The sequence below is a fragment of the Gavia stellata genome, chromosome 1, assembly GCF_030936135.1.
Source record: "Gavia stellata isolate bGavSte3 chromosome 1, bGavSte3.hap2, whole genome shotgun sequence".
Classification (NCBI taxonomy): domain Eukaryota; kingdom Metazoa; phylum Chordata; class Aves; order Gaviiformes; family Gaviidae; genus Gavia; species Gavia stellata.
In genome coordinates, this window is record NC_082594.1 from 127489658 (window position 1) to 127515501 (window position 25844).

Here is a 25844-nt window from a genome sequence, read left to right on the forward strand (position 1 = left end):
AGAATTTACTCACTTGCTACCAGTTACCAGGCGCAAGGGCTCAATTACGCGGGGACTTTAAGGGAAGAAGCATCCATACATTATCAAGGCAAACAAGTCAGTGTGACTTCGTTCAAGGGTATCATCCACCCTGGAACCTATTTCACATCTCGTTGGCTAGCTGAGTGAGAACTGATTGCACCCGCTCCCTTGTTTCTCCGTCTGGGTGTATGGTGGAGGAAGACCCTGATTCATTAAAGGAAACAGAGCGAGGTAAAGAGCTGAGCCTCTCCTTGTTAACCTCCTCCGGAAAAGCAGATTCCTGCATAGCCAGGAGTCTTCTAGGGCATGTTTGCATCAGCAGGAGAGGGAAAAGCACTCCTCCAAACTGCTCCCTTTTCCTCAGTCTCTCCAGCATTACAGCACACCAGTGACATCATAGGGTCTCTTACGTAATCCCCCTGCTGCTTAATTAAACTCTGTGAAATGCAGAGGTTTCCTCCTCTGCCCTGCTGCCCTCAAGGTGACTGTTCTGCCTCTTGTCCCCACACCCTCCCCATGACAGGGACCCTGGCTGGGTTTTCCTGGAGCACAAAGCAGACTATCCCCCTACGCCTTCTTCAGCTACACCATCACACAGCCTCTCCTTCCCTGTCCCCATCATCCAAGTAACAGCCTTAGTACCCCTAGCACTGCTTCCCTGGGATATTCCTCCAATGTGATTCTCCCCGGAGATAAAGGATAGGATGGTTCAAGAACAAGAGGGTGGTATTTAGGCTGAAACCAGGAGGAGATTGGCCATCAGAACCTTTGGTTTCTGCCACAGCCTTCCAGTTAGGGCAGAAAATCCCACCCACCTGTGCACCAGAGCTTTGTATATTCATTACAGTTGCCTGCGATAACATGGGGTCACTTCTGATAACCTGCAAGGCCCATGCCCTGAGTCTACAAGCCTTCTGCACGCAGCCTTACAAATAAAGAGTTGAGGCTCAGAGAAAACACCCTGCAAAGCTACTTGGAAAGCCTGATGCACAGCACAGGATTGGATCTAGATACCCCCCGTAGGTACCAAAACACTGGAAAGCCCTTCCTCTCTACTCCAAAGGAGAGCAAAGCCTCCTTTCCCTCCTGCCTCCTTTGCAGCGCTCGGTCAGGCCTGCCTTTGCTTTTTCCCACTGCCTTGTACCGGGAGCGGCCACTGCAGATCCCCGCTGAGTATTTTAGGGGGAAGAGTGCTGCCTGTTTGCACGCTGCCCGTCAGACACGTTTCGGTCGCTCTGCTCCTGTGCTCCCTTAGTGATGAGGCGAAGCTCACCCCCAGCTGGCGTGGCGGGACAAGCCGGGGACGGCCTCACCTTCACACTTGATGAGAAGGCAGCGCCAGGTCATATGAAGACAACGGCAGCTGGGAGCCAGCTGCGTGTGCTGCTTTCCTGGCCAGCCTGGGTTGCTCTTCTGCAAATCCCGCAGCTCACAGCAGGCGGTGGTGCAGCCATTATGAGACACGTTATATTGTGATGCCTTCAGGCACAGAAACTCTGCCAACTACCTACTTGCTCTGGAGGAACAGGGAGAATGCAACTTTTTTTTCTTCTCTTTTTTTTTTTTTTTTGCCCTGTGGATGAGGTGCAACCTATTTTTTTAACCTATTTAAAGGCTTTGAATCTGCTGTCTTTCACAGTATTTGACTATCTTCCACAACAGTCAACAGTAACGTGGAAGTCCCCAGTGGTCTTCTTGGGGCCCTAGACAGATCAAGGCAAGCCTAACACAAGGAGAGATTTACCTCCTTCTCTTCTTTGTATTGGTTGTCAGTCTGCAACGGTTATGAAAGCAAACCCAAATATATGTGTGCCCTTTGCACCCTAAACAAGGAAGAAGTCAAGCCTCTCAGGCAGTCCAGCTCCAAAGAATAAGGAAACAGGACTGGGAGCCTCGTATTGTCAAACCTCAGACAGTCTGGCCTTACCAAACCAAAATCTCCTAGGGAAGTGGAAACATGCTGTAGGAGCTGCTCGGAGAGCTATCTTCCTGATGGTTCCTGATACTCACTGCCGACACTATGCTAATGTATGCAGGGGCCTCCAGTTAAAGGTTTGGCTGAAGGTTTGAGATGCATCTCTTGTTTTGGCCATGAGCTGCTGAAAGCTCTATTGGCTCGAGCAAGGGGATCCTTCTTCTTATCTAAAGAGCCCAAACCCTTTTAAACTCAAAAGACAGAATTACAATCATAATTTCCACGCTGGCCTTCAGCAACGTAATGGTCAAACATTAAGTCAAGTCCCAGCAGTATGCTAGACTCCCTTCCCTGTGGTGAACGCACAGTGGGAGAGTGGGGAAACCCTTGGGGAAAGACAGCAAGATAGAGGAAAATGCTTCTAATAATTCTTAATAATACATGATGCAAGCTGCACCTCTACACAAGGTTCCCTCTGATGCATAAACCAGAACAGGTATTTTTAGTGTTCAGCCAAATAAGGACTGGGAGGCCCACAAGCACCTCAATTAGTGACAGACTGTAATGAGGAAGAAGCTGTTTTGTCTCAGGTTATTGGGAACCTTTAATGTTGATCCAGTTCTCCTCCTGCTTACACAAACATAACCCTATTTGCTCTCCTACAGACAATTAGAATCAGGCTGTCGGTAGAGGTGTAAACACCATTTTTTTAAGAAAACAAACTGGAATACGACTTACACATCAAGTTTAAGCTGGTAAGTGTGGTGGTGGTAATACACCTCAGTTAATTTACTCTCCTGAAACAAGACATTTAATGTAAGTGCATTTTTTAACCTAATCCTACAGTCAATGAAGAGGGATATATTTTGAGAGGTCCATTCATTCCAAGCATTTTCAAGACTACCTTAGGTTAGATACCTATTAGAAGGATACAGTTCAGTGAGGTAAGTCCCACCCAAAACTTGCACAGTCACATAGCTTGTACTGACAATGTGCTGAGAGTGACCATGGCAGTGTCCTCACCAGTTGGGCGTAGTCCCTTAGGATCTGAATAGAGTGGACAAAGCCAGGTGCTGGTATCACGGTTCATCAACAGTCCCAGACATGGTGAGATGGTGAACAAGACCCAGGGTCCATGCAGGAAGACAAGGCCAGAGACAAGGCTAGAGATAAGTTACATACCACATAAGTCCAAGGTCCATCCAAGAGATGGTACCAGAGACACAGCTGGAGACAGGTACACCTAACACACAGATCCAGGCCTGAGCTTACATGGAGCCCCTTGGTCAGAGGGTAGGTGGATACCCCTGGGGAGACTGGTCAAGGTCTAATTAGGGCACTCAGGGCCCTGGCAAACAATGCATTTCCTGAAGAAGTAAGAGTGCTCCCAGTAGGGAGGAAGATGATGGAGCTGTCCAGAAAATGAACATGACATCTCCAACACTAACCCAACATCAACTTTTGTGTTAATAAAAATACCCAGTGGGGATGTATTTAGTTATACTAATGTCTTTCCCCACTAAAAGTAGACTCACTGTAAGCATTTTATATGCAGAATGACTAATTGGAATAAGCTGTGCAATTTTCAGCTTAAACCAGCTCCTTTATGCTCAACATCCGCCCAACTTCTAATGACACAGTTTATATTTTCATTGAGGATTCAGCATCCGGGCAAAAAAGAGAAAGCTTTACGAGTCTTCACTCTAAGTCAATTAGAATTTAAATGTAGGTCGAATGCCAGGGAGAAGAATGGGACCTGCAGCAATTCAGATCTCAGATGTTCATGTACTCTAGAGACAGAAGAATTGTTTGCACACTTATTCTATCTTCCAGAGCTGGGGGCATTCGGAAAGGCAGGTTTGTTCTCTACTGCATATCTAATAGTGTTTTGGCCAACTAGTCTTTAAAGTTTCTGGGAAATTACTCTTCTACTTTTGCCCTTGGAAGGCTATTTCACAGCTGAATACATCCCATTCCTGATCTGCCCTTGTTAGTCCAAGCTATGACCTCCATAGAGAAGTACACAACATCTTTAAATACTTGGTGAGTCTGATAGTTGTTTGCAGGGTGTTTTTGCACCTAGATCCAATCCAGCACATGCCAGCACTAGCCTGGAATACATCAGGAGCAACTTCTGTGAAGTCAGCGAAGTTGCATTGATTCAAACCAGCTCTCAAACACTACGTCTTCCACTCCATTATCATTTAACCAGGATTCGCAGATCTCCCTCTTTTAAATTTTAGCATATTTGTCTTTGCAGTTCGCTACAGTTCTACTTTTACTGATCGATGTTGCTGGAGAACAGACAGGAGGAAGCCACTGAAGAAAGAAGGGCCAGGATGCAATCACTCACGTGACAAAGTTCCTGGAAAGGCTTGGCAAGCCACACGGTTATTGCTCACTTTGTTTCGATACTTCTGCACACTAGCATGGACACATGCATGCACACACATATGTATCTCATCCACTACCAAAAGTATCACTTCTAGTCTAAACTACTTTCTTTTTTTCCCCTTCTCCACTCCCTCTGCTGCTCATTAGAACTAATCTCTCCCACCTACAATGGTGAAGAGTCAGCAGGCTGCCCAAGTAGCATTAGCTAATGGGAACTGACAGCTTGCCACCGTTTTCCGAAGGCTTATGTTTTTGATATCTGCCTGTCTTCCAGCCTGACTCATTCTACGGAAGACTTTTTCATGGGGAGATTGACCTCAGGCAGGAGACATTTTGTGTCACTGTGAACAAGTGACATGAAGACACGATGGGGATGGCGAGAACACACTAGCAGCAAAAGGGAAGGAGAAGAAAACTGATGTATGACAAGAATATCTGTTTAACCATGGCAGGCAACTTGGGTGATTGGTCCTCTAATGAATAAATTCGCTGAAGAACCTGAGCTGTGGCATACTTTGGGACCTTGTAAGAGGCAACCTTAATAGATGATAAACTAAAATACCAGTCAAGTTATGAGAAACACTTTTCCACTGATTTACAACACTCTGGATCCAATTAAAGAGTTCCTCCTTCTCTCTGCCAGCTAGTGCCTCATGAGGTTCATAGGCTGACTCACAATGACTTACAGGGACACAGTCTGGAATACCTCTATACTTGGGTTTTGGCACAGTAATTTTTACTACATTTTATCACAGAGATGTGGAAGTAAAAAAAGTAAAAATATTCACAGCATGGATACCTGTTCGTACTTACAGAAAATAAACAATGCTGTTATTGTATCTCCCTGCTGAGGTGCTGTGCCTCACAGAAGCTTTAGTCTGGAGGGCTCACTATCCTCTCTATTGCCCAAGTTCAACATCCCTGGCTGAACTATGTTCCTCAAGATCCACTTCAGCCTCCTCTCCAACTGAATGGCAGATCCATCCCAAGAATCACAATTTCTTCCCATTCAAGGCTTCTGAGGCCACCATGAAAAGAAAAAACGATTAATCAAAAAAAAAAAAAAATACATTCCTTCTCTCCCTGCATGGTGTCGAGTGTGCCCCAGTTACGCCTTTCAAAAAAAATCAGGTCGCTTTGCTGTTAGCTATATAGTATTGGGTTGGAAAGCTCCTGAGAAGGCGTGACTGTACATCTAAGAGCTCAGGACAGCTTTTTCCATCAGTGGTCTGAGCCTCCCCTTCCAGGACGGGCCAATGGCTGAGTGCACCAGACCAAGGAGGAACAGAAATTACAAAAAAATGGGAGGATTACCATCCACAACGATTTCCTGTTTCACGTGTTCCCTTCATGTCAGGCACCATGCGTGCATTTTGCCTCTGAGTCCCCTCTAGAGCCTAACGAAGTTGTCAAGCACCTAAAGCTTATGCGTAGCCAAACAATTGCCCCTTGTGGGGGAGCTCCACATCTACAATTTCAAGGAGAATAGATACAGGGCTTTTATCTCCCCTGACTTCTCCGCAGACAGATGAATGCTATCACCACTTCATTCCCACCTGAATGTGCCTGCATTGCGCTTAACTCTTCTGTTGCGAGGTCCTTCTTTACAGCAGTTACTGTGGTTTGGCCTATCTGCCGGATTTACTGCATTCCCAAGGAGACATGATGCCTCTTAGATGGGCTTCTGGCAGATACATACAAGACATTTACCCTTAAAGATCCTTTCCATCAGGTTGGGTGGCACAGTCAGCAGCCTCAGTTTGCCCTCATTAGCTGCTACTGTGCAGTAGAAACTGTCAAAGTTTGCAACCTTTCATCAAGATTAGGTGTTCACTCTTTCATTACTAAGCCAGCGGACACCTAGGCAACATATACGGTGCATCAAAAGGTGAGATTTGCTTCCTTAAAGAGGACTATCAGTCAGAATGGGCTGTAAGGATCTTTGAAGAGGCCAAGTGCCCTGTAGCAGCGATGAATAAGGAATAACCAAGTGGTTGGGTAGAGCTGTAAAGCTGCAATTCAAATTCATACAATGCTGAGGGAGGCCTATCTCTGGGCCAGTGGTTTAAGCTCATCTTGAGATAGGGGAATTAGGGCTAAAGTAGAAGAGAAATTGTATTTTTTGTATTTTAGCCAACACTGTTCACTCATCTCTGCAATCATCCAACATGCCCTAATTGCTTCAGTATGTCCCTGCAAAACAGAAACTGAGAGTGACTTGGTAAGAGACATACAAAGACACAGATCTAAGATGTACACAGAAGCAGTCGTCCAATAATGATGACCAGCTGTCACAGGCAGCAAAAACCTCCTGGCAGTTGGCACCGGCGAATTTTCAAATACCCGCTGGTCACCGCTACCCCATTAATGGTGGGCACTTTGCCCAGCCTACATTCCTGAACAGCTTTTTTCTTTCTCTTCCTCCTCTCTCCTCCTCAGACTTCTAACACAGTTAATAAAAAATTTATCAGGGCAATGAAATAAACAGCAATTTGATTTGATCTGGGAGCCAAAGAGAAGAGAGTTTCTGCTGTTCATGTGCAGACTCGGGAGTTTCTGCAACTGCTGGCAGAAACGTGCCCACAAAACCAATAAGATCAGAAAAATGGAGATATTGGAGGTTTTTTGGGTTTTGTGGGATTTTTGTTTGGTTTGGTTTTTTTTAGGGAGTGGAAAGGGAGACCAGTCAGCAGTGTGCTCTTGAACCCCAGGAAGAAGAGGGTAACACTATGAAATCCATAGGGAGCAATGGATGTTGCAGCACCACAGATAGAAACAAGCATGGCAGCACCCAGAGCTGATACGCAACAGTCACTGCAGCTCCTGAGAAATGCAGATACAAGTGACAAAACATCTAGAGTTTCCTTTTGAAATCTTATATAGTTTTCCCCTTAGGGAGAAGAAAGAAGAGAGGAAGAAGCACTTGGGTCTAACACTAGTGCTGTCTCAAAGGAGGTCAAGGACTAGAGAGACAGGGGCAGCATGAAATCCAGGAGAAAAACGGAGTAGCCTAGAATAGTTTGGGCTAGAATAGCATTACTCATCTAGTAAAAAACCTAGCCTGTGCCTCAGGGCTTTGCTGGTCTGGTGGCTCTGGGAGCAGGAAGTGCAGAGATCTTCTCAGGGGAGTCCCTTACCCTTTGGTTCAGTGGGAAACGGCAGGCAAGAGAATCCAGACAAGGAGATGGCAACCTTCTGCTGGGAGACCTTGCATGAATTTATGTCAGGCTTAACACAAGAGATGTGGAGGGGAATGCAGCTGTCCATTGTGAGGCCAAGTGAATATATCAGGGATTATAACTGAAAGCATTATCCAGTGTAGAACAGATTACAGACTAAAAGAAGGTGCTGGAGCTGGTGACAGAGATTTGTATCTCTGGACCTGGATTTTAGTCCTGCCTCTGATAGGACACCTGTGCAATTTATCTAGTAGAACCATGTACACACTCCGGACTTGTTAAAATGATGTGAACCTTTCATGACCTTGGACGGCTATGTCTGTACTGACAGTGTGGTTTGTCCTCTTTTGCTCCAGAGAGCAAACCACAGTTTCTCAGTTTTGCTCCAGTCCTTTGGACAGCAGAGTGCACAAACATGAGATCACTCCCAGGCACTTTTCCGGAATGAACCAGTGCATCCCCTCTCAGAGGAGGAGCAGGCACAGCTGACATGAACAGCCCACTCCAGACACACAGACAATGCCAAGTTTGGCTTCCACAACCTGCAAAAGTCCTCCAACACCAACTCCACAGGCTTTCAAATTCCTCCATGTTCTCTTGTTCCGTGTAACACACACTCTTGGCACCAGGTTATAAAAACATGGGTCTGCCAGGCTGTGTCCCAGCCTTCTCGTTATTTCAGGCACTTTTAACCAGAAAAAATAACAAATCAATCAACCAAAAAAGAAGCACGTCTCAGGACCACAGGGGCACCACAGGCAGCATGGAGGAGACCAGGCCCCCCACCAGTGCCCAATGCAGCATGAACATGATCTATCCATTCCAAAAGGTAGTACCATCAAGTAACAAGAACATGAGCCAGTCTATGCCATCCGTCCTGGAGTCCAGGGCTTTCTCTGATACTACCCACAGAGGGAGTAGAGGCATAACCAAGGTGTCAACCTCAATTGCAAAGGCGGCCCACAGGCTTTGCATAGCTGTAAATACTCTCCTGGGACACAGTCATGCCATGAATTAAGTGAAACATATTCACAATAGTTAAAAACACAGTAGGAAAAGCAGTCGCTGCCACCCTGTTAACACTCCCCTCAAAGAGGTTAATGAGGGGTGGTCTCCCTATGAACTTTTGTTCTTAACCTCTTCCCTCTAGGTCAACAAGTGGATTAATCTTTCAAGTAAAACCATGAATTGGGAGCTCTATGTATTCATAATCCTTAAGATCATCACTGGATTTATACAGTCAAGGTCATAAGGCTTCTACCTTGCAAAGTCTGTTCCGTGGTTATTTGGGGAGATTTATCCTACTTCTTCGCAAATAATTTTTTGTTTTGGTTTGGTTTTGCCTTCAAAACAGGAACATACCCAAAAGTCACATTCCCATCAGTCTAACAAGGGGACAATCATTTTGAAGAGACTCTCCAGACTACAGCTGCTGCTGCGGCACCTGTGTGAGGGCCATGTGGAATTCAGGTTTAGGATCTTGCTTCTTGGCTTCTCTCCCTTTGAAAGGCTCTTTACTCTGTGTGTTCTACTTTGCCTGTCTTTGCACTTAACACAGTAATGGATAGACTTGCTGCATACCACAAAGCTGAGAGCTGAACCTCCCAGTTAACAAAACATGAGTAGATGTCCCATTCACCCACTAACTCAGAGTACAGTTGACAGTACTCTAGGCCTAACATACAACTTCTTCTGGTGCATAGTTCTGGTCTCCTTGCAAACAACTTTGTCAATGCATCCAGCAGCCAGCTGATGACCGCCCTTCCAGGCAGAGCGCTCCTAACCTCTCCAGCCCAAGTCAACCGTGTCCAGATGCTCCAGGCCCACCACATCACTCATACCCTCTGCATAGCTGAGGATCCATACGCCAGGATGCTGTGAAAACAAACTCACTGGTCTTGCAGCCTGAGCGGCTCGTAAGCTGAGGGCACCCAAAGGTGAGATGTTAAAATCACTGCACCATGAGAGTCCCTTCCCCACACATTCAAAGGGAGTGTCTCCCTACCTTATTAAAGGCAAAAGGCTTTTCTTATACTGCTGACAGAGAAGACTCAGAAAGGAATAAAGAAGATAATAGGCTGCCAGAGGCCCAATTTACGCACCCCAAAATTAATGAGTCATTCCAATTAAATTATTTGCCCTAAATTAAAACTTATCACCAAAATCCAATTCTCATTTCATTAAAGAGGACCTCCCTAGTTACCAATTTTTTTTCTCCACAGATTTTTTTTTAAAGGTAACCTTCATGGAATGGGAAGAAAAAATGTAGTTGTAGTCTACTTTCCTGTTTAAGGAGCCCCAACAATTTTAATTTTTAAGAACTGTTCCTCATTCCTATATGTGTCCACATAATAAATTAGGATGTTCCTAGAAGATTCTGTGGAAGACCAGAGAAGTAAAAGATCATGCCATCAAATAGACAATGTAAGGGAAATCTGATAACATGGAGAAGGAGGGAATTTTAAAAGTAGCGTTGCCCAAGCCTCAGCAGCCTCAGCCTTTGGATATCAAAACCGAGAAAGCTCACAATCCCCATTTGGACATCTCCAAAGGATCTTTCAGCAAAAGGCAGGCAGACAAATGATGGCACTCCCAACGTGTCTTTGAGAAACAAACCGATCTCTTGATCGTATTCTCAGACTTTCACACACCACTACGACCTCTCAGGCAGGGCTTGGTTCCTCCTACCACACGCCTGCCCACTGACAGCCTGAGCTGTAACAGGCAGAGACACAGCGCTGCCGATGAGAGTGGCCACGTGCTCCCGCTCCCTCAGGCTGCCCACGCCAACCTTTGTGTCGTTCCCAGGAACAACCTTTCTCCGGTTTTCTGCTGGAGATTAACAGTTTTTAACCTAATATTTGTTTTTTAAAAGACATTTTCAAAAGCTGTGGTTGGGTTTTGAGAAAGTGCTCCCTGTCTGAACACTCTGTAAATGGAAGCCATATGTCTAAGTATCTGTTTCTTTTTTGCCTATTTTTTTGTGTGTGTGCATTTGGCAAGTTATTTTTTCCCCTTAACTATCACATCTCAGGCTTTATTAAACCAAGCTGCTATTCTGTTATTTTGGAGGGTTTTTTCCCAAGCACTGACTACTGACATTTAAGCGGCTATGCAGGAAATGTGATATTAAGTCATTATTTTCTCAGAATGTTTCTTCACTTTCTGGTGAGTAAGGAGCTGCTACTAGGGTAGCAAATCCAATGTTTCTAAAGATAAAAAGAAGAGCTGGAGCTCTGAAAAAGCCATCAAAATCCAAACTCTGAAAACCTATTACTTAATACAATTTATCATTCAATGTTTTTGTGGAAAGCAGCTGGAGGCTTATCCTACAAGGCATAGCATGCATACACACCAAAAAGACAGACTATGCACCCATTCAGGAGTGGTGAGGGCCAGCAACTGGATAGAGACAAATGGTAGGAGCACCCGGTTACCGCGGGTCGGCTGGGGTCAATACGCACCATGCAGAGACAAGGATGCGGTAGGAAGGTGCAGCACAGAGACCATGCCTGCCTGCCTTTCCCCACTCTTCAAATCTTCAAGTCACTTTGAAAAGGACAGTCTCATTTTAGAAATACTGTCTCCTTGTTCCCTTTCCAAAAATGGCAATTTCTTTCTTTCTGTAATTAATTCATATTAAATCATAAAATGGAAAGCTTTTAAAGTAGGAAATAAATTTGCTTCTTTCTACAAGTTTTGATGTTGTTTTTGAACTGCTGGCTCAATTTAGGTTTATTTTACAATCTGTTTCTAGCCAATTCCAATTTCAGATGAAATCTTGGCTCCAACGAAGCAAAATTCCCTTTAATTTCAGTGGAATCAAGATTTTGATCCAGGTTCTCATCCACTAACACACAGCTACGACGAGTGTAGACAGTAACACAGCAGCCAAAAACACAGAACATGAGCTGGTGGACCCCAGGAATCTGGAATTTCATTCCATATGGAGTTTTGAGCATGGTAGATTTGCAGTATCAACTCCACTGGCACCAGTGAAATAAGAAAAACAGACAAAAGGAACACACTGTTCCACGAAAGCTAGAATTAGCAAGGCCTGGTTTACCACAGCTATGTGTCCTAGGTCCTGATGGCTCATACCTCGGAAAAGCTTCAAAGCTCTCGACCAGTTTTAGTTAGGTGGCACCTGCCAGCTGGCATGCGTGTGGCTCCAGACCAACCTGCAACCATACAGCCTTTTACGCATCCCATTGGTAAAGGGTGCAGGAGGAGACTGGGTCCACTAGTGAGAATTTGAGGAGCAGGAGCTCTTGTTGGGGCAAGGTCATGGCAGGTATGAGGGGTGCTGGAGTGAGCTGAGCAGAGGACTGCCAAGCAGGAGGGCAAGCAACCATCATAACCATACAAATAAACCCATACACACTTTGTTTCCTTAGGAAACCAAGCTACTGCCAGTATCTCTAGGGTTTGGATATAATAAAAGCTCAACTGAGCGAACCACAAATCTGGCTAACCTCAACCTGGCAGTATTTCTTTCAAATGAAAGGAAGAAAATAAAATGGACAGTAAAGCTACGGAAAAGGTTGATATGAGACAGGGAAATGTGGAGCATGATTAACCTTAGCTTTCATCCGTATCGCAAGTAAAAAGACAAGCTGATCCCAAAGTTTCTAGCAGAGACTAGCTATATATCTTTTCTCATTATGTTGGGTTAGAAATCCAAAGCTTCAGGTCAGATCTTTTTGAGAATTTTTTTAAAAACACATTTTTGCTCATTTTCCAGCTACTAAGCAGTTACAGGGCTGCTATCTAAAATGAGTAAGATATTTATTCCTGGTTATATTAGCACTTTCTTCCTGCAAAAAGATCTCAAGAGGATGCAGCAAAAAAATTGTTCACTCATTACTGACAAGACACTGGCCATCATGGAGGGAGCAAGCAATGTGAATCTGTGACTTAGGGTGACCAAGGGGCTGTATCCTGTTGTGAGCAAATTGAGTCAAATTTCAAGGCTCACAAGAGGTCCAGGCAACTCTGTTGTGCTACCACGGCCACTGCTTTTTCAGCAGTGGGAGCAGGGACAGACTTGGCTTTATGATTGATGGTTATTTGCACTCCCTCAAGGGTTAGCAGACTTGGTGATGGGAGTAGGTTCTTGCTGTGTTTGGAGTTGAGAGCAAAATATTGTCCCTACTCCACCGTCTTACAGTCCAGGCTAAGACTTGGCACAGTAGACTGAGACAATCAGACTCAGAAATAACAAGGCAAAATCTTTCACAGCACTGGTGTGAATCTAGGATCAGCTGATCAGACAAAATCACACAAAATCAGCTGATACTGCTCTAAAGAGACCACTCAAACTAAGCTGATTTATATCACTAAGGAGTTGGATTATCATATCAAGATCCTTCCTCCCAGCCATAGGAAAGCATTCCATGTATTTTATGCAATACTTCTTGCTCCAAAATGAGTAAGCAGTTTTTTGAAGTATTCTGTTTTTGTCTCCTGCCTGCACCTGCAAAGCAAGCACCAAAATATTTCCAGAAAAACCTCCTGATTTATGCGCTAAGAAGTGCTGAGATCCAACCTATGTAACAGAGCCAAACCCTATGCTGCATAGTAACATTCCAGCCATGCCTGGAGATAGGAAAACAGAAATTAAGAGGCATCAGGACACTACGAGGAGGCCATAAAAAAATTAGATGGGGAGTGGCAGGAAGTTCCTTGGTAACCAGTGAAACACCAGGTGCAGTTTCCTGCAATTTATGAGTTTGGACAAAACAAACCAGTACAGAAAACCTAGAAAGATTGCCACCAATACTACTGTGTGCCTGAAATTCTAGAAATATTTTGCTGGTAGAAAATTACGGTCCTTGGTAACAGCAGAAGGGGGGCACCAAGATCTACCGTGCTTTAGTTCCCCAAGACGATTCCCTGCTCTCTCAGCTTATTTTCCCCATCAAACTGATCCGCTGTCACTTCCTTCTGAGCACACTGGTCCTGTCTCTCCCAGTCCCCGTAGTAATCTGAATTTATCTCCTCACTCCAATCTTTTCTTCTCCCCCACCGCTCCCAGTAAAATGATCTTTTTCTTTCCTCCCAGAAAATTCATACTCCCATGTTATCTCATTATTCTTTGCAACAGCATGCCAAATTCGCTGTCATTTTCCCACTGGGGCTATGTCCTGAAAAAGACAAAGTGGTCTGTGCTCGTTCTTACCTACTGCAGACTCCCTGGAATTGAAAACGCTACAGTGTTAGTGCTCAGAAAGATCCCTCCGAATTCTGGGCTCTGCGCCCACAAAGCAGAGAAGCAAACATCACTCGGAGAACAGCATCTGACTCCAACACCCTTATTGTCTGGCTTGCAAAGGAAAAATAGCTTCAGCTCTCTTCAAACCGCTCTCGTTCCAGCACTGGCCAACGAGGTGGGAAGGCCAGGCATGCCAGGGGAAGACGGGCTCCCACCACAGCTCTGCTGAGCTCAAACCCAACCCGTCTCTGGTCTCCCAGCCACCCACCGCAAGCACTGACAGCCACCAACCCCGTATTCTGGCAGGGAATAAACTCCAGTGGAGAATGACGGAAAGGGGTCTGGAAAGACTAAAAGGATGCATGGCACCATATGGACTGCTCACCCTGGCCTCCCCTCTCCAGCCAGCGGAGGGTCGCTGACATTTCCACTGGTCAATTTGTCTGATGAATTTTGGATGGCTACTTCAGGATGAGCTGGACTGTGTCTGAGAAAAGCCTGCTTCTCGCTAGGGACAAAGGGAGTCCAAGGTGACCCACTCCAGTGGTAACACCTACATTTGGTCGGATGAACCCCACTCTGGCTCATTGGCAGGTCCCAGGCTGGTGACCAGCAGAAGTTAACTCCACCTGATATCTGAGCTCAGGCTCCTCTAAAACACACTCATGTGCCCTGCTCCAGTTCTGCTCAGAAACCCTTCTCACAGTCCCAAAGTCTAAAGAAAAATCTTTCCCTGTTGCTGTCCTCAGCAATGAGGGCAACGGCTGAGCGGATGGTGGACAACACCCTCCCTCCTCAGCCCTAGACCCAGCTCTTACCGAGCTGGGCTTGCGGGCAGAGCCGTGCTTACACGGGGGAAGCCTGGCTGGCTTCAGCTGCCTTTCTGGGTAAAGGACTTCTCTCTGCAGTGCTTTACCAGTCACCCACACAAAGTCCTTTAATTTCAGGGGAATGGACTGAGAGGGGGCACAGCTAATCTACCACAGAGAGTTAATAATACATTTTCTATGCTTAAATCCCAGCAACAACAAATATACCACTTTGAAACAATGAATGGTCAGTCTGAATCTTTGCGAGCAAGGAGCTCTACAAAGGCAGTGCATAATGGAGAAAGGCTACACCCTGTGGTTCTTTTCACACACTAATGCCTATCAGTTTGAAAGAAAACTGTAGTATTTGGCCTTTAGCTGTTATACATTTGACTTTGAGTTTGTGATTAGGGCTGGGCAGAAAACAAGAATTCCTCTTTGTGAAAATTTGCTGCTGACGTTTTCAAATTTGTTTTTGTTTTGCCAAAATGACAAAGCCCTTTTGATTTTTTTTCATGAAATAAACATCAAAACAAGGGAGAGACCACATTCTTTGAACAGTCAATAACTGGGACTTGCAAGAAATGGTAGTGAGCCTGCAGGAGTCCCAGGCTCTGAGCAAAAACGTGAACCTAAGTTCTCCATACTTCAGCTGAATGCTTTGGCTTTTAGATAGGCTGTGGCAATGCCATACCTTTTTTTCTTCCCAATTTTGACCTTTCTCACAGCATTAACATTTAGAGCATTTTCACAAAATCACAGAATCACTAAGGTTGGAAAAGACCTGTAAGATCATCAAGTCCAACCATCAACCCAACACCACCATGCCCATTAAACTATGTCCCACAATGCCTCGTCCACACGTTCCTTGAACACCTCCAGGGATGGTGACTCCACCACCTTCCTGGGCAGCCTGTTCCAGTGCTTCACCACTCTCTCAGGAAAGAAATTTTTCCTAATATCCAGCCTGAACCTCCTCTGGTGCAACTTGAGGCCGTTTCCTTTTGTCTTGTCACTAGTCACTTGGGAGAAGAGACCAACACCCACCTCTCTGCAATCCCCTTTCAGGTAAATTCTGATGAAATTTTAATCAAAGCCAAAACCAGTGAAATGTTTTAGTTTCACTGAAAAGTTCCCAACCATCTCCATTCACAATGATGCCTTGCTGTAAAGGCTCTGGACAGCAAATACAACAACCATCTGTTTGCTCCCAGTTGAAGGAGCTATCCTTTAGCCTGACTTGGATGGCCTTAAGTCTTTATTGTAAAAACTTTCAAGCCCCATGCCTGCTAAGATCTCTGTGCCTTTGTGCCTGTGATCCTGATGAGACCAGTAAGGACTATAGGGATTTCTCCACTGATACTTAATGCCTGAGAAGGGCTTGAAGGTATAGCCCTAAAAGAACAAGAACCCAAGGTAACACTGGAAAAGGGGCAGCCACCACATCCCTGTTACTACTTATTCTCCTGGAACAAGTCACTCAACATACCTGGAACGAACTATTAAACATTCCATTTATAAGCACCTAGAGGATAATAATACAGCAAAGGAAAAAAAAAAAAGCAATGTACTTTTGGCAAGCACATATCATGTCACCCCAGCCTCATTCCCTTTTTTTGTAGGATATCTGGCATAGCAGGTAATGCAGGAGCAGTATGTGTGGTGATGTGATATATCTTGACTTCAGAAGATAACAAGCAAAGAGAATATGGCGGATGTTAAATCACCATCAGGATGCTTCAAAGAGCTGCAATCAACAGATCGCTATCCACCAGGGATGGAGGTTTTAGTGGGTTGCTTTTGTGCCCTGATCTCTTCAATACTTTAATTAACACCTTCATGATGGAACAGAAAGAAGGCACCTGACTTTTGTCAATGACACCAAGTTGGGGGCAGTTGCAAGTGCTTTGGAGACCAGGATCGTAAGTAAACCGAAGAAGTGGTCTCCATGGAGAAACCAACCAGATGGCCTCCAACAACAGCAAGCACAAAGCGCTATGCTCAGGAAGGGGGGAAAAACAATTAACGCTAAAATTCAGAAGTAGGGAATGAGCTGCAGACTGTGCTGCAGACCAGTAACAGAGGGTTAGAGAGCAGCAGAGACACTGAACAAGTGAAAGCAATGAGGCGCTCTTATAAGAAAAGGTAAATCTCATCTCATTCTGGGGTTAGGTAAGTGAAGCATGATATGCAAAACACGGCTGGTACTTTTATCCGCATGACTGAGACCTAAACTGGAAGTCTTGCTTTGGTTTTGGACAGTACACTTAAGGAAACATGTAGACAAATCAGACAGTAGTGAAATACATATAACATAAAGAGTTGGAAAATACGACCTGCAAGAAGCAGTGAGCCTGTTAAGCTGGACTAGAGCGGTCTGAGACATAGGGATTAATGGGCTTCTAGCAGATAAAAGGTACTTTTGAGGAAGAGGAGGAGAAATTACCACTGTGAGTCTTGGAAGAACCAGAAATAATTGGCAGCAAAATCAATTTGGATCATGTTAATAAAAGCTTTCCAACTGCAAGGAGAGTGAAATAATGGACATGCACTGGCTATGCAGGCAGAGGGTGTCTTCAAAAAATACATCTTAGGGGCAGCCACTATGTAGCTGATCTCATCTCACTGCATGGGGAAGGACCAGACCACCTCTTGTGGGTCCTTCCAGCTCTTTGCTCCTCTGATCAGATACCAACAGAAATATCTGGGGTAGTAAACGGAAAGAGTCACCAGCAGCCATTACACCCCCTTTGAAGCAGCAGGAAATGCTTTGAGTGAGGTGGTGGATCAGAGCAGTCTCTTCAGACATTCATCCCAGTGCAGAGAGCGCAGTACTGGCATCCGGTAGCAGCTGAGCTGGGCAGAGACAGCTGCCTCCAGTCCAACCCACCCTGCAAGCAGGGCTGCCCCCCTGGGTCAGAAAGACAGAAGAGATGGCCACGGTCAGCCTCAGGAATCTTTTGGCAGTGAATGTCTACTTCTACCAGCGGAGTTGGCTTTAAGTTGGAAGAGGAAAGACTTATGAAGAGGACTTTTTCTACTTTTAGCTGTCTATCAAGTTGTGATTTCTTTTCTTAAATGTCGTTTCACTACCCCCCTTTTAGACCTCTGCAATATACCCCAGCTAAGAGTGATCCTATCAGTGGACATACAGACTTAAGAGAGGAAAGGAGCAGACCGAGTAAGCTGTCTGTGCAGAGACTGGTGCTGGCTGACAAGGCAGAATTGGCTCTTCCCTTGGAAATATAGAATCACAGAATCACTAAGGTTGGAAAAGACCTACAAGATCATCAAGTCCAACCATCAACCAACAAACACCACCATGCCCATTAAACTATGTCCCACAATGCCTCGTCCACACGTTCCTTGAACACCTCCAGGGGTGGTGACTCCACCACTTCCATGGGCAGCTTATTCCAGTGTCTCACCACTCTCTCAGTAAAGAAATTTTTCCTAATATCCAGCCTGAACCTCCCCTGGTGCAACTTGAGGCCGTTTCCTCTTGTCCTGTCACTCATCACTTGGGAGAAGAGGCCAACACCCACCTCTCTGCAACCCCCTTTCAGGTAATTGTAGAGAGCGAAGGACATGGGCACAGACATTAGAGAGGTGATGTCCCTCTATCTGTGATACACTCCTGCAGCTCTGGCCAGCAGAGTTCACCGAGCAGACCTCACCCCAGGGAAAGCTGATTTTCTCAAGGGAGGAAAGGACCCGCTGCTGGAATGCAACGGCATTAGCCTGCAGTGATCCAAACGCAGTGAATCCTTAGGATACACCAAAGCCCATCTATTTCAGCTGGCATCGTGGACATGGAAGTGGTCTCCTCTAGTTATAAGGCCTTCAGCACCACTCCGGCATCTGCCTACCTGTTTGTTAGTCTCCGATATAGCTATCCCCTTTGCTTCTAGGGGTAATAGGGGCTGGGTTTTCACAGTGGCTATACGGATGAGGGAGTTGCACCGGGGGAGATTAAGGATTTGTCTTCAGTATACAGCACAGTGGGGAGCAGAAATACCCGTGACAGCACTAACTGAGCAGAACGGGAAGCCTGGGCATGGCCCTAAGGCAGCCTATTGCTTCCAGGGCATGAGCAGCTATCACTGCGGGATCTTTCACTGACAAATCTAGGCATCACCAGTGTGCGCAAAGCTAGCAAGGAGTCTCTGACGCTGGCTTGTTTCGGCTTCCCTGGGCTTGTTCAGAGGGATTCACTGACCATCATTCCAGAAATCCTCTTGCCAGATTACCACGCAGATCAGTCGACGACCCTGTCATTTAATTTTTCAGGAGCTGTATTTTCTTTTTATTTATTTATTTTTACATTTGGGATGCCCAGAGCTTCACATATCCCACGTTTTTAAATTTATGAACGCAAAACCAAGAGAAGTAAATAAACTACATTAAAAAAGGAAAGCTAAAAAGCTTAGCATGACTCAATATCCAAACTCCTTTCATTTGTACTAGCAGCAGACTATTTTTCAGGCAGACAACCTGCAAATCTGAGAATCACAATAATCAATACGAGAAAATGATACTCAGAGAGGAAAGGGATTATTTTCTAACATATACTATTTTCTAATGAATGAGTTTTATTAGTTAAGATTATTTAAAATGAATTATTTATTAGTTTTAAACTAATAAAAACATGGCTTAAAATGATGAGTCCAACCTTTCCAAATTGTAAAGGACTTTATATTTATATTTTACTTGGGTTTTTTTTACCAGATGAAATTTGGTTTTAGAAAAATCAAAGCTATGAGTTTTACCTAATTACAGGATTACAGGACCCTGCGCTTTAAAAGTAAGCACGATCTCGCAGTGGGTCTTTTTCTAGATCTGTGGCAGGCATTAAGTAAAGATTATCCGCAGATACCTTGTTTACAGGCATCCAGAGTTTAGGTGTGCCAAACCCTGAACTTTCCCATCCTCAGAAAGATGGCAGTAGTTCAGAGCTGGACTTCCACACATTTAGGTGAAAGCTAAGCTAGAGAACTCAATTTCGCTGCTTAGGCCCGTATCTAATAAGCACAAATAAAATTAATAATACATGTGCGTGACTCTCAAATTAATTTGTGCCTATATTTTTCTTGACAATGGAAATTGTACGCTGTGAGATTTTACCAGCAATAAACCACCTACAGCCGGTTAGCCGTGCACGGCTATAGCGAGTGGCGAGGCAGGGTGCACCTCCCGGGCTGGCAAGTGCATTTCACGCCGGGCGCGTGCCAGCAAACGCTCGGACAAGCTGGGAGAGCTGCTCTGCCTGCTGGCGCCGGCCGCTCTTCACACTGCTGGGGGAGGATTTTGCGCTAGAAGACAAACCAAGGAGCCTTCTGTCTCACTACACTCGCACGTAAAGCATCAACTCTGACCATACGTCCGGGCTTAACCTTGCAGATAAACACTTAGCATGCTAGTTAGCCCCCAGCTTACCAAGTTAATAACAGCAAAAGGAAAAGTCCCTTCATGCACGCGTTTATATCCAGAGCGATTCAAACACTTGCTGGGGGAAATAAAATCCACAGCCTTTTGGGTTACTAAACAAACCAGCAGAAACAACAAACTCCTGCCTGAATCGTAATGTAGAAGCCGAACATATCTGTAATATGTATCAAACACATTCATACATACCTATCTATCTAAGCTGCTCCATAAATATTTTAGATAAATAGGCAGATAGACAGAATGGTGTGAAGATTAAAAGCAAAGCAAAACAAAACTGAGTAAACTCGCTCATTTGGTATTCTGGTCTGGACAGGATGGAACAAGTAAACTCCATAATGCCCTTACCAGTAATTGGTGAACTCCTTAATGTGTTTACTCTCTATTATACCATGAATGCAGGCAGACAGATAGCACAATGCTGGTTCAGATCGCCAAGCTTCCAGTTCCCTATAACACACACAGGAGGAGGTAGCTAAAAAAGGAGAGGGCAACATAAGGTACGCGGCAGCTACCTCAGGTACCAGGTTTCACACGTGCCTAGCGACACCGGACCCTGCAAACCAATGACCCAGCACAGAAAACCACCCAGGAAAATGAATTCCCCAGCCTTGCAAAGACTTGACAATGGAAGGCCGAAAAACACAGCACAGTAGCTTGTTGACACAAGAAAAAAGAAAGGAAATCTGTGGAAGAAGGAGGGGAAGAAACCAGAAGGCTGTCTGGAAAGAGATGAGGCAAGCACGATGTTCTGATAAGTGTCATTATAAACAAATGCTTTCCCCTCAGCGCTGGAACAACCAGAGCCAGGAGCCAGGTGCACATTACACTAGAATATGTCTTGGCATCATTGGTGTTCCCTGCTCTGTCACCGCTTTTGAAAGGACAGACTGCCAGCAGAGTAAAGCCATGCCGTGCCACAATGGAAGGGGACAGTCCTGCCGGCTCCTTTTGTAAACTAAAGGGATTGCTCACCCCCAGCTGCCATTGCAAGGTCCACCGGCTACTGACCCCGGGGTTTCTCTAAGAAAGATACAGATTCCTCCACCCACTGTGTCTTTTGCTCTTTGCTCTCTGCTCAGGCATGTTGCTTACCTTGCACAATCAAGTAAACCTGGGAAGTCTTGGGGTGATGCTGTGTCTGCACTGAACACGTATAGGACCCCTCATCATAGACATCCACTTTCTGGATCCGCAGGCTGTATTCCAGAGGGTTTCTCTTCTCCAGCTCTACTCGAGGGTCCAGGGACCACTTGTCCTCTCCAGCAAAAATGATGCCAGAACGGTTTAACCAGGCCACCTTGGAGCTTCTGTCTTCTACATAACACCTGCAGAGGATGAGAAAGGTGAGGGGGAGATTAACAAACCTCTCCATCATCTCCATTTCGTCCCTTCTCTTTACTACTTTGCTCAGAAACTCCATAGCAGACTCCTGCCTTGCCAGTGAACCACAGCATGTCCTCACCATCACTGTCCCATGGCCATGTATTTCACAACGACTTTTTGAAGATTTTCAGGAACCCTTTGGTTCATGAAACCACGGGATTTGGTACGGCCATGCCGCCTGTTCTCTCTTCCTCTTGTCTGTGGCCTACACCTGCGCCAAAATTGACTTTGGAAGGCTACAAGAGATCCTGGTCACCAAATCCCTTCTAACCCTGCCAACGGGAAAGGTCAGGAGTTCTATCCATGCTTCTCCCTCACCTTCCAAAGTGAAGTATACAAGCGAGTTACATTCCCAGTCCCCCACCAGCCTGGAGGACAAAGGTTCAGGGCTCCAGCTTTGTCAGCTCAGGGCACAGCTGCTCCATCCCTCAGTTTCAGCAGCACAAGGGGAGGGAGCTATAGTGTATCTGCCCTCTCCAACTCTCGGAAAAAAAATGGCTGTGTGGAAAGAGGGATTCACTCCTCAAACATCACCCTCCTAACACACACACACACACACACCCCTTGCCGTTGCACGTCTGCCCGCTTGTGCAAGCAAGAGCAGATTTCAGGCTGAAAAGGAGAGGCTGTGGGGGTATCACTGCCATCCTGTGACACATGCAGCATGTCCTGTGAACATCCCAGGTGAGCCAGGAGAGGAGGAATGACAGCTAGGGATGGCAGACAGGAGCAGCAGCAGGAACAGCAACTGCCACATCCCCGATTGCCCACCGTTGCAAGGCGGAGGACAGACAAACCCTATCGCAACTGCACGACAAGCATTTTGCTCCTTGACAGAGAGTGGTGAAGGTGCTGTAAAGACAAATGTATTTTGGCTAAGACACCTGCTTTAGATCACTTCCCACCTCCAGAAAGTGGTTTGCACAGCAGAGATGAGGAGGTGCCAGTGAGGAGGCACATCCTGCTCGCTCTCAGCTGTGTCTCATTTGAGAGGTCCAGGGCTGAAGAAGACATGGGGTCATAACTCCTTTTCCACCCTGGCAGCCATACCCACAAGGGCCAGGCTCAGACAGGTTGAGAGGGTTTGCCCTGCAGCAGCTCACACCGTGTTCGCTCTGTGGATAAACAGGGAAGCTCAGTCTCCAGAGCTGTTGCTCCTTCACCTCTCAGAGCTCTGCCCACAGCTTCCCTGCATCCAAATAACCCAGCACCTCTCCCCACCACTGTTCACGCATGTGTTGTATTTGAGAGAGAAAAGAGAGAGGATAAAGATTATCGTTTCAAGATAAGACAAATATTTGACAGTAGGCTTTCATACAGCCTCTTAGCACAGGCCAGACATTTTCCAAGTTCCTCTGTTTGAATGCACTTCATTCATGCTGCGCTACAGCTGCCATCCCTTGTGATGTGACCCTACCATTACGGCCGGCACCTCTCACCTCCTCCCTTTTGGCACGCCCATGGATGCTCTCCGAGTTGTTCCAGGGTTACTTGTGGGCAGGAGGAACGCCAGGCCGCGTGGGCATCTATGGGAGGCACGCCATGCTGCTGGCCAAGCTGGAAGCAGCTCTGTCTGATCCGACAAACATTTGCTTCAGAGAGCAGCCCAACAGAACCCGGCCAGCACCGCCGCCATCCAGCCAAGGGAGGGGAGCAAGGGTTTGCCCCTCAGGCCAGAGCCCACCCTCCCAGCCAGGCAGGCACTTGCCCTGAGGTGAGCTCTCAGCTGTGATCTGTGTTTTGTTTTTAAAAAGCTGCTCTTTGTAAAAAAGAAAGGGGCAGGGGAATCCAAGAGCAGGCACTCACACGTAGAAACCAGCACCACGGTGCCCCAGTTGAGTTGGCCACCCTGGGCTGCAATCACCAGCCACGGGAGCTGGAAGCAAGGACTGGGGGAGGGCACCGTGCCCCAGGGCTGGAAGCAGTGGCCCTGTAGGGACACCCAGACTGTCTCCAGAGCCAGCTGCCTTAGGGTCACCAGCCTTCCTGCGCACACATTTCTGTGTAGAGTCGTAACGGCACTGAGCATCAGGGGTTAGGTCTTTTTCAAAGGTGTTTAAAGCCCTTCTCTGCACATTTTGGATTTGTGAAAATACCCAGGGGGATGGCGGTGAGAAGCTAAGCAGATTAACAGCTGAAGCTAACGTCAGTGGGAGCTGAAGTTTCTCAGTCACTTCTGAAAATCCCCCGGCACACCTATCAGTGCTGCTGGGCACCAGCAGACCCAGCGCACTGCACCAGCCCCGCCAGGCTCTTTCTGGACCTACACCATGGTGCTACGTGATACAGCGCAGCACCCCGGGGCTGTGCCCTGCACCCGGTCGTTACACGCCTCTGCTTGGAGGTAGCAAAGACGCCCCTGTGATGTCCCTCAGGTCAGTAACAGCTCAGCAGCGCAGTCGGAGCAAAGCCTTGTTCTCCTGCTCCCGAGGGGACAGTCACCCGAGGACCCTCGCTCCTCTCTGCCAACGAGAAAACGTGTCTCATAACCTGTCCTACACCCCCCGAGGTCAGCCCTAGCACAGTGGTCAATAGCTACAGTCAGAGAACCTTGCAAGTGTCCCTGAAATAAGTTAGCAGGTGCTATCGAAATAAAGTGAGGAGAGAGAGGGAAAGGAGGGAAATAGGAAGAGTACGTGAAATGGATTTGAGCTCTGTTCAGCATACCTGTTCCTCTCAAACTGTCAGGGAAAATCAATGTACAAAGGTGGAAATTCCAAGTCCTGGTGCGCTCCGAACATGCATCCGCGCGGATGATGCATCTCAGTATGTCCGTCTGCACACACGCACCCTCTTAGTCTGCCAGAGATGCCACCCAGCTGTATGGATCACACTTTAATAAGGATTTATGGTGATGATTTTCACGGTGTAATAAGTGCTAATTCAATACTAATAGAATATTAAATGGCACGTTAACTGACATTTTAACTGCAAAGCAATAGGAGCAGGGCATCAGCAAGATACCAAATGACTCTTGTCATTCACTAATAATCAATAATCAAGTTCACAAAGACAGTCAAACGCTTTTCATTAGGCTTATTGAAAGCATTACCATCAGCGTCAGTGAACGCTAATAAACTATTTGCGATCCATCCATTTTGCTTTTCCTTACGGTTTCAGGTTTAATTTCTTGACATCTGCTGATGCGGCTAATGAGAGGACCAGCTAGTGGTGATGGTCATGCCTTGCATGATCGCTGCAGGGACTCCGGAACTATTGATCTTAGCACCAATTCAAACCATAGACACAGAAAGACAAAAAGTCATGCTGCCGTGTTCTTTTAGCCTCCCTTGCCCTCTCATAAACAAACACAGCAAAGTTTGGCACCTGAGGTCTTTTAGCAACTGCACCATTTTTAGCTGCTACAGACGGGTTTCCAGTTCTCGCACAGTGGCTAACAACTGCGTAACAACCAGCCAGGAGCGGACGGTCGGAAACTGGACGTGGAGAAAGGAACCCGGGCCATCCTCACGCACCTCCCTCAGCCTCGGTTTCCCCTTGCGCAAAATGCAGACAATGGGGCCGAGCTGTGCCACAGGAGGGAGGGGAGAGGGTGACGCTTTCACCGCAGGAGAATGCTTTGGGACCTTCAGCAGGAACCATCGCCTCAAAAAGGATGGAGGGCTGCCCGCTGCCATTCCTGGCCCCCGGATTTCAGGCTGGGAGGGGATACCTGGCAGTACACAGGCAGGGGGAGGGCAGGAGCTGGGAGTGGGCCCTGCTGCTTGTCCTCTCTCCTCCCACACCTCCTGCGCAGCGCTGGGCCAAAGCAGCGCTCCTGCAAACCTGCCTTTGTAAGCTCTGAGGTGAACGCCATCTGGGTAGGGGAGATGTTTATTTTTCCTCTTCTTGAAAGCATTTGGGCTTATTCCTATGGATAAGTAGGAAAGCGAGCTAAGAAAAGAAGAGGGAGGCTCAGGCACCCGCACCTCCTCTCCTGGTAAATGCCAAGGCTGGAGGTCTCACTGCCCACTCTGCCTCGCTCCCTTCTTGGTGCTTGACTCCTAACCCCGGCGACACCTGCTCCTCCTCCTGCCGAAGCACCACCGTGCGGTGCATTGATTTCCCAGCATGTTGCTGTAATGCTCATCGCAGTTGATGTTGTGCCTGTCACTACAGCAGCTCTCGCCCCTAAGCTTTCCACCCTCCTTCCTCTCCGGCGAACAGACAGGCACGCTGCTGAGACGCGGCCTTTGGTTGGAAAGCCCTAGCACGAGCTGGATCCACCATTGCCAGGGTGGGGGCTGCATGGGGTGAGGAGGAGGAGGATGCACGAGAGCCAAGGGCTCACCAGAGCACTACCCGTTTGGCCTCAGAGAAAGCAGCTCAGCGGCTGCGGCTCTGGGCTACGGAGATGGAGTGGGGTATTTTATCGCCTTCGGGGAGGGGGTGTGTCTCTTCGGGGTAAGTTCAATGGTGTTTGGAAGGTGTGGATGGTATTTAGAGCCTACAGTGACGAAGAGGCAGGAAGGAAGCCCTGT

At 46.7% G+C, this 25844-nt stretch overlaps 1 protein-coding gene across 1 annotated transcript in view; it reads right to left on the minus strand.

Annotated features, from left to right (window-relative positions):
• The window catches only part of LSAMP (limbic system associated membrane protein), a 317263-nt gene that overhangs the window by 147625 nt on the left and 143794 nt on the right, over positions 1–25844 (minus strand). The window contains exon 2 of the mRNA XM_059815770.1: positions 21073–21305. Within this exon, the coding sequence (XP_059671753.1) occupies positions 21073–21305 (233 nt within the window). The remainder of the gene's footprint in view (positions 1–21072; positions 21306–25844) is intronic.